Source organism: Otolemur garnettii, unplaced genomic scaffold (assembly GCF_000181295.1).
Source record: "Otolemur garnettii isolate 467f Iridium unplaced genomic scaffold, OtoGar3 scaffold00180, whole genome shotgun sequence".
NCBI classification, from domain to species: domain Eukaryota; kingdom Metazoa; phylum Chordata; class Mammalia; order Primates; family Galagidae; genus Otolemur; species Otolemur garnettii.
Genome location: NW_003852575.1, coordinates 2,389,391 through 2,399,304, shown reverse-complemented (window position 1 = coordinate 2,399,304; position 9,914 = coordinate 2,389,391). Strand labels below are relative to the sequence as shown.

The 9,914-nt window shown below is 36.4% G+C and overlaps 1 protein-coding gene across 1 annotated transcript in view; it reads left to right on the top strand.

The window, feature by feature from the left end:
• The window catches only part of TTC3 (tetratricopeptide repeat domain 3), a 116,913-nt gene that overhangs the window by 36,559 nt on the left and 70,440 nt on the right, over window positions 1-9,914 (top strand). Inside the window, exons 15-18 of the mRNA XM_023519593.1 lie at window positions 1,151-1,214; window positions 4,224-4,284; window positions 5,603-5,687; window positions 8,377-8,523. Of these exons, the coding sequence (XP_023375361.1) occupies window positions 1,151-1,214; window positions 4,224-4,284; window positions 5,603-5,687; window positions 8,377-8,523 (357 nt within the window). The remainder of the gene's footprint in view (window positions 1-1,150; window positions 1,215-4,223; window positions 4,285-5,602; window positions 5,688-8,376; window positions 8,524-9,914) is intronic.

Sequence of the window (9,914 nt, the reverse complement as noted above, 5' to 3'; positions counted from 1 at the left end):
CACTTTGGGGGTACAGTGTGGTGTTTTCATATACAATCCAAGACACTTCCATCAAACTGGTTAACATAGCCTTCATGTAACTTTCGTAGTTATTATGTCAAAACATTCATATTCTACTCATAGAAAGATTCACTTGTACCCTTACAAGATGAGAATGATTCTCTTTTTAATAAATAATCTGTCTATCTCATATAACTCCATAAGTAGACTCTTTCAGATTTATAGAATTTCTTTTGAAATATTACTTATATGTCTTCAAAAATATCTTTTCTAGATATGCTTTTGCCTCTTAGTCCTATAATATCTCCCAGCCAGTCACTTGGGAATAAGTGACAGTGGAGCCTGGTGGCCACATCACTCTCTCTCTCCCAACCCTCATAAGGTTTTGGAATTTTCTTTTTCTCCCTTTTCCCCTTTTGCAATGCATTAGCCTAGCTACCCAACTAGTGCTGTGCTGCCCAACTTGTGCTGTGCTGGGCCTTCAAGGCCCCTGGCTACCCACATCTGCCTCAGGTATTTCTGCAGCCTCTAATACAGCGGTCTTGTCCCTTGATTCATAGCTATGTTCAGCACATGTCTTATTCTGATATTTTCTCCAGAGTGCCAGTAATCCTCCAGACTGGCTCTGTGATCAGATGTGCCAGATGAGCTCTACCTGAATTTTTATTCTGAGTTGCAGTTTACACAAAACTCAGCAGCTTTCACCAAGTCCATATTTGTCTTTCTCTTCAGAGTTTGAGGAGAGAAAAAGAAAACAGTATTTTGGCAATCCACCTACTATACAGTCCTTTGTTGGTACTATTGAAAATCTCCAAGAAGCTACTTTTACCTAGGGAGAGGAGCATAGGGAAAGATGTGATAGTGTTAATGCAGAAAACACATTATTGAACAACTGCCATGACTGGCATCATACCAGGCATCAGAAATAGAATTGTTGTTCAAGAATTTGTCATATCATATCATGTTCTCTTGTCATTAATTGTCATTTTGTTTGCTTGTTTATACATTTAGGCTTAATAACCAGCTTTGTCTTTTAAGTACTTGAGTGAATTCTGTTGTATTCTATTCTATTATGTAGCTATTGAATTCTTCATGACTGTATTTTTTTTTTGCATTGTGTAAGTCTCATTAACTTTGTATTCATGGGCAGGTGGTAGATGAGGCTTTGAAGGTAGATGATTGTGACTGTCATCCTGAATTTCCACCACCATCAAGTGAGTATTTTCTTTTCCTGTATAAGTTATTGTCAAGTTGATGTACTACTGCCTACACTTTTATGCCTTTAAATTTGCACAAGGCTCATGTATATTTGTTGTTCTTTTACAGTATTTATTTGAAATCAAAGTTTAGTTTTTTAATACTATTTAACAAATTTAATTATGGAAATCTAAATGAAAGGAATGGAAAAGATAAAGTACATTTCTCCTTTTGGTCTGCTTCTTAGTTTTCTTTAAGGCCATTGTTTCTTATTCTTGAAAGTTTTCATTTTTGCTTCCCAACACCCAAGGGACCCTTTTAGACCTTTTTTTCCTAATTGGTCTCCTCTATGAACATTTAGTACCACAGGTACTGTTTATGTACTATATGTGCATCTGTACTTTATATACAGAAAGAGTTAGACTTTTTCCATCTATCAATAACTAATTTTACCTTAATGGGGATGATATTGTGCCTGCTGAGAATTGATGCTTGTCTTAGTTCATTTGAGCTGCTATAACAAAAATACCATAAACTGAGTAGCTTATAAACAATAAATATTAACTTTTCACATGTCTGAAGGCTGAGAAATCTAACATTATGTGTGAATAGATTAGGTATCTGGTGAGGGCCCTCTTCCTGATTCACAGATGGCCATCTTTTTTGCAATATCCTCACAAAGTATGATCGAAGGGACAAGAGAGCTCTATGGGGTTTCTTACAAGGACACTAATCCCATTTTTGAGGGTGCTGCCTCATGGCCTCATCACCTCCCAAAGGCTCCACCACCTACCTTGACCTTGGAAATTCTTTTTCAACATATAAATCTTTGGAGTAGGGATACACAAAAATTCGGACTATGACAAAGCTTTAAGCTAATTCTCAATTTAAGTTTTGTAATTTAGTGTATGTGTTAAGGCGTCTGATAAACACATAGACAAATAGCAGGACCTCATTACTTGGCATCTTGGGAGATGAAGGGTTATAGAGAAGTGAATATTCACGCTTCAGTTATTTCCAAATCTTTATACTGCCAAATTTTGATGAAAACCTTTGTAAATTTAAGGCCAGGCATGGAGGCTCATGCCTGTAATCCTAGCACTCTGCGAAGCCAAGGCGGGTGGATTAACTGAGCTCACAGGTTCAAGACCAGCCTGAGCCAGAACAAGACCTCGTCCCTAAAAAAGCCAGGCTAAAATAGCCAGGTGTTGTGGCAAGCACCTGTAGACCCAGCTACTGGGGAGGCTGAGGGAAGAGAATCACTTAAGCCCAAGAGTTTGAGGTTGCTGTGAGCTGTGATGTCATGGCACTCTAACCAGGGTGACAAAGTGAAACTCTGTCAAAAAAAAAAAAAAGAAAAGAAAATCTTTTGATTACATGCTTTCCTCCCTTTTAAAACAGAGTTTAAGAAAATACAGATTTTCTTGATTGCTGAAGATTGTTATTGTACACAACATTTATCTCAACCTTTCACCATACATACATACATAGGGGAAGTGGGAGATTTTAGCTAAATGTACCTTTATTTACAAAATATTTATTATAAAATTTTATGAAATATTTACAGAATACTTCTCTATGAGTTGATGTAAATATACAATATGAGTTTATTAATTTTTCTTATTTATGGTGAACTTTGGGAGACCCTGTAATATTATTTTCAGGGTTCTTGAGATGAGAGTGTCAGTCTTTTAGTTAGTAATTGTTTTATTTGTTGCTTTGCTGGTTTTCTTTTCAGTGGCTTTGCTTCTAGAAACTGTTCTTATCTTTTGCTACCTGCAGTTTTATATTGTCTTAAGTTCCATTTCTTTATATCCACTTACTTAACATTGGGTATTTCTATTTGTTTAGCACTTTAGTATAATTATAGAGAAGGGAAACTCAGGCAGTTGTCTTCCCTAATGTCATTCTAATAGTATGTGAACCATCTTTGAGGATAAAATTTCTTTTGGAAGCTTTTAATTTATCAAAATATCTTAAGCCATTAGTATGAGAAAACACATTTAAATAAATAACTTAAATACTGTCTACTCTTTGGCATCTACACTCAGGTAAAAAAATTGAAGTCATGGGGTTAGGGTTAAGCATTTTTAGCCAAGTTCATACAGCAGAAATGAAAGTAGAATTCTGCCTTCTACAAGCTTCTTTTGTTTTCTGAGGCTACCAAAACCAGCTCACGTTCTCATTCCTTCCTTACTAAACTGGCTCTGACTTGTCACTGTGCTTTTTCCATAAGTCTTCCATCAATACATCCTGTCCTTTCTGCCATACTTAACTCTTCTGCACAGCTTTGAGCAAGTCACTCCTGGGCCCAGTAATTCACAGTGGCTTCCTACTCCTGGCAGTAGAGTAAAGGCTAGGCTCACAGAGTGGGAGGATCCGAAGCTAAGGGTCTTAAACACTCACTCTAGCTTGCCTAAGAAACCCCTTTTCAGCCTCCCGCCCTACCCTTACTGAGCTCTTCAGATCTTAGTGTTTCCAAAATGAACTCCTTCTTGGATTTAGGTCATGGTGTATCCAAATACTGCTTGTTTCTCAAAACCAAACATAAGTGCTACATCCTCACAAATGTTTTGCCCACCTACTCCTGCTTAAATCGTTTCTTTCTCTCTGAGTTGTAAGAGAAATTACTGACTGTGGAATTAATTTGTCAGCAATAATACAGTATTTACTTTCCTTCATAAGGGTGATTGTTGTTTAATTACTAAAGTGGTATGTCTTTTTATCCCATCTGATTTTAAACTACCTGAGAACAGGAGTTATTGCCTATATTTCTCTGTATCTATTATAGACCTAAATAATGATAATTATCACTGTTATCTTTTATCTTTATAATAATTTTATACCATACATAGGAAAATAATATCAGTAGCTTCTATTTTGGCTTACCTGTTTATAGTTATACTCACAATATTGCTGCTGCTGCTGCTTCCTTACTCCAATTTACATGTTTTTTAATTATTTAACACTCAAGCTTATAGACTGTTCTGTATAGATTTCAGGAACAAATACTTTTGTATTCTTAGGTCAGCCTCCAAAACATAAAGGAAAACAAAAATCCCGAAACAATGAATCAGAGAAACTCAGGTATGTTTTTCCTCTAAGTTGTGATTATTTTTCCTGGTGTAATTTTCCCAAGAAAAAGTGAAAGAGCCTTTTTTCAAGTATTGTCTACTTTATATATGTGCAATTCTTTCAAACCCCAAAGAGTTGTCTTTGGGATGGGATAATTTTTTTGCAAAAGGATTATTATTCCTTGGATGTTAATACTGACTTTTGAAAGTCATATAATACGAAATAATCAGTGTTAATTTTTTTCAATTCTAAATATTTGTTCATTAAAGGAAAAAACATTCAGAGAGGTGGTAAGGTCAAGATTAAGTCTCCTTCTCTGCTCGCCTCACTTTTCCTCCTATGGTCCCTTCTGTAGAGCTGTGCCTAGGAATGCACTGGTAACTGTTTCTTGGCTGTCAGGAAACTTAATGCTGCATACATAGCCATGGGTATATGTGTATATTCAGATGCCCTTTTGAGTATCATTAGAGGAAAAAAAAATTTTTTTTTTTTTTTTGAGGCAGAGCTTCACTCTCACACTGGCTAGATAGTACAGTGGCATCATCTTAGCTCACAGCAACCTCAAACTCCTGGGCTCAAGCTATTATCTTGCCTCAGCGTCCCAAGTACCTGGGATTATAGCTGTAAACCACCACACCCAGCTGGAGGAGAATATTTACTTACGCATTCTGACCACTTAGCAAAGCAAATTCCACCAAACATCTTTACCAAAATTAATAGTGGGAACTCTCGTTACCTATCTTTATAACTGTTCTCCTGTTGCTTGCAAAGATAGAAATTGATTGCAAAGTGAAATCGTAAATCTTAAAATACAGAAGTTGATAAAGTGAATGAAAGTGATGTTGGAGAAACAGCAAAGCCATGTCTGCCACAGTTTTGTGTCCTTCATTTCTTAAAGCTAAATCTATGACAGTTACTTCAAGGAGAATGGTTTGACTATTGGAAGTCTAAGGAAAAATTGGAGTAAAGCCCCAATTTTTTTTAAAAAATGACTATTTTTTGGATGTTTCTACTAAAATTAAATACAAAGCAAGGACATAGTATATTATATTAATTCTATTCTGTTATTTGGTAGAAAAATCCTGAGTCTTCCTCCCTGCTTCTCCAGACCCCTAAAGAAATCAAATTCTAATGTGTGATCATTTTCTTTAATGTCTACTACTAATTTCAACCTCTTTTGTTAAAGATAAATTTATTTTCTATTCAGGAACTTGTGTGACCCTCTGTTTACTCAGTATATTAAATGGTCTTCAGTAATTATATTTTTTTCTTTATAGAATAATATGACATTTTATTTTAAAATGCTTTTTAAAATGCTTTTTTCTTTTAGTTCTAATTCACAGTTGACTTTACCAGTAGATTTGAAAAACATCTTAGAGAAACAATTTTCAAAATCTTCCAGAGCTGCACACCAGGTAATGGAGAAGCTTTTTCCAGTGGGAAAAACACTCTTTAAACAAAACAATTTTTATGTGAATACAGTTCTCGTCATGCATGTCTATAAAATTTATTTTTTTGTGATTTTAGTTGTAGACATATAATTTGAACTATGGCTTCTAAGAACCCAAACTATCACTATTTAAATATTAACTTGGTAATTATGTTAGACACAGGTTTAACTAATGGTTAACATTGCAGAATTGTTTGCTTCTTAAAGATTTAGCAATAGTGTTGACTTTATTTTTTAAAAAGATTTAAATAATTTGTTAAAAATAGTTTTTAAATAGTATTTAAATAGTATATTTAAATATTTGCTGTTTAATTATACATGCTCTAAAATCATTAAAGATCAAACTCTTTATTCCTTGACTGATTTAACATTAATTAGATAACTATATGTAAAATTCTATGTTGTTTAGTTATAAAAAGTGTACAGTAACATGGAGTACATAGATTACTTGTTTAAAGTACAGAGGTCGGTTATTTGGAATATACTTAACATATCTTATAAAGCACTTGAATAGATTTTTAGTTATTTGCACAAGAACATTTTTAGAATTTCTTACAGTTGGAGTTTTTTTTTTCTTTTTTTTGAGACAGAGTCTCAAGCTGTCACCTTTGGTAGAGTGCTGTGGTGCCACAGCAACCTCAAACTCTTGGACTTAAGTGATTCTCCTGCCTCAGCCTCCCAAGTAGCTGGGACTACAGGTGCCCACCACAACACCTAGCTATATATATATATTTTTGTTGCAGTTGTCATTGTGTCATTGTTCTTTTAGCTGGCCTGTTATGGGTTTGAACCTGCCAACCTCAGTGTATGTGGCCAGCACCACCCATAGTTGGAGTTTTTTTTTTTTTTGATACAGAGCCTCAAGCTGTCCCCCTGGGTAGAGTGCTGTGGCATCACAGCTCACAGCAACCTCCAACTCCTGGGCTCAAGCAAGTCTCCTGCCTCCGCCTCCCAAGTAGCTGGGACCACAGGAGCCCGCCACAACGCCTGGCTATTTTTTGATTGCAGCCCTCATTGTTGTTTGGCGGGCCCGGGCTGGATTTGAACCCACCACCTTAGGTGTATGTGGCTGGCGCCTTAGCCACTTGAGCCACAGGCACTGAGCCAGTTGGAGATTTTTAAGTTATGTCTTCTTATGTTGATTTTACTGACTCTAAAAGCTATGAAATACACAGAAGACAGCCAGTGAAAATAGAAAAAACTATTTAAGTGAATACAATTGTTATCTTTTTTTTTGGCAGAGGCTGGGTTTGAACCCGCCACATCTGTTATATGGGGCTGGTGCCCTTACCCCTTTGAGCTACAGGTGCCACCTACAATTGTTATCTTTTTAGCCTTCATTTGTTCATTTAGTGTATTTTTACTGAGGCTCTCTCATTTGCTGAAGACAGAGAAATTGGGTTTGCGGTGATGTCGCTCAGCTTGCACTGGAGAAGCTTTTAGTACAGATCATTATTTTATACTGAGGGCATATATTGAGGGCAATAATTTCTGTTAAAAACATGAGGTTATGTGGATCTGCTTTGTAAAATGAGAAAGAGATTAAAATAAAATTAGTTCATACGAGGCTAATAACTATTAAATAGCATTTGTGGGGATAGTAGTTCATCTTCTGTAAGTTCAAATTCATATCTTGAATTCATATATTAAAATAAATTTGGCTATCTACCAGGAGAAAATGTCATGACAAAAATAAAAAATAAAGTTGGCTATCATTAGGCTTCTTAAATACATACACCAACTTTCTATAAGAGCTGTTCTTTTCCATGCATTTTCTGGAGTGAAGTTCTCTCAACATTGATTCATTAGATAGAAACCAGCAGAAAGGTTTTTTTGATGTGTGACCGAACTGCTTTTCTCTCTGTGCTTTGTGCAATGAGGTATTCCTTTGGATCTTCATGAGGAAGAGTGAGGAATATACTACACACATTTGAATTTTCTGCACCATTGTATATGGTATACAAATGTATGGCAAGGAGAGAGGAGAGTTCAGGCTTAACGTCTGTTCTTGCCTCTCAAACTTTTTTGGAATGTTTATGACTTAAGGCCAGTATATTAGTTATAATATGTGTGCGTGTATGTATTCAAATTACAGAGTTTTTCTCACTTTAAGAATGCATTATAGGAATTTTTTTTATTTCTTATGTTATTCTTTTTGGATTTAACTTATTGACATCTCTCCCAACAATTTTAACTGGTTATATTCAAGAACATGTTAGGCAGAAGAGTTATAAATTGAAATATCCATTGCTTGCTTAGAATCAAGGTTTGATTCAGAGCAGGGTGGCAGTTGTTAAAATCTGATAGCATCAGTACACTGATTACATGTTCTTATGTGCCATTATTCTAGTCCAAATCAAACAGTTATTTAAATGATTGCTGGTGTCTTCCATATATGTTAAAACTTCACAATGCTGTCTGTTTAGTCTGGAAGGCAAGCAAGGCTTAGCACCATGTAGTGTAAATGAAGCAGCCTTACCCTGGGCAGCAGAGGTGCTAGAGCTAGGATGATGAAGCAGTGCCTTTTAATTTTAACTTTAAATACTGAGAAAGGAATGAGTGAGTGAATGAATGAAGAGTAGTTTAAAATATGTATTTGAATATTTTATTACTTGTTATAAAACATTACTGATGAACCTGCATGCTTTTTGCAGGATTTTGCTAATATAATGAAAATGCTGAGAAGTTTAATTCAAGATGGTTACACAGCCTTGTTGGAGCAGCGTTGCCGCAGTGCTGTGCAGGCTTTTACAGAGTTGCTGAATGGTTTAGACCCTCAAAAAATAAAGGTAAAGTTGCGTGTCATAACTCAGTGCTAATGTATCTCAGATGAATGCAGGAGGGAATCAAGGCTTTAACTCATTATATTAATTAATATACCTTAGACCTCGCCAAAATTGGCTGAGTCTGCTCCAGGTCGTGGGAAGTAGGTGATGCTCAAGTTGAGACTTTTTAGTTAACGCTCAGTATATGATCTGGGTTTGTACTCTGACTGTAGTTTGGATTCATTAGACTTCCTGGCCTTTTTCTCTTATTTAAAGTGCTAAATCAAGGATTTGGATTAACTTCAGTCAAACTTTTCATTCAGAAAGTACAGGTATACCTGATTTTGTGGTGTTTTACACATGCTGTTTTTTATAAGTAGATGATTTGTAGCAATCCTGTGCAAGAAAGTCTGTTGGTGCCATTTTTACAAAAGCACATGCTCACTGTAGCTCTGTCACCTTTTGGTAATTCTCAAAATATCTGAAATTTTTTAATTGTTATTATCAGCATATCTGTTGTTGTGATCTATAATCAATGATCTTTGATATTACTATTGTAATTGTTTAAGAGTACCACAACTGCACCCATATAAGATGGCAAACTTCAAAAAAAAAATTTTTTTTTTTTTGGAGACAGAGCCTCAAGCTATCCCCCTGGGTAGAGTGCCTTGGCATCGCAGCTCACAACAACCTCCAACTCCTGGGCTCAAGCAAGTCTCTTGCCTCAGCCTCCCAAGTAGCTGGGACCACAGGCACCCACCACAACGCCTGGCTGTTTTTTGGTTGCAGCCGTAATTATTGTTTGGTGGGCCTGGGCTGGATTCGAACCTGCCACCTTAGGTGTATGTGGCTGGCACCTTAGCCATTTGAGCCACAGGCCCTGAGCCAACTTCATAAATTTTATATGTGGTGTGTGCTCCACGGACTGGCCATTCCCCTCATGACGACCACCCAACCTTCTCTTCAGGCCTCCTTATTCCTTGAGACACAATAATATTGAAATTAGGCCAATTAATGACCCCACAGTGGCCTCTAAGTGTTGAAGTGAAAGGAAAAGTGGAGCAACTTTCATTTCAAATCAGAAGCTAGAAATGATTAAGGTTGGTGCAGAAGGCATGTTGAAGGCAGAGAGAGGCCAGTAGCTCAGGCCTTTTTGCCATACAGGTAGCCAAGTTTTGAATGCGAAAAGGTTTCAGAAGTACATTAAAAGTGCTATTGTAGTGAACAAGAGAGCATTGTTACTGAAATGGAGAACATTTTAATGGTCTAGATTAAGGGGTGACCAGACTTCCCGCTTTTGGCGGGACAGTCCTGATTTTTAACGATTTGTCCCACGTCCTGTGGCGTTTTAAAAAAGTTATGATTTTTGTAAGAATGCAGGACAATCTAGGGAAGGGCAGGACAACGGGAAGGGAATATAAGGTTTT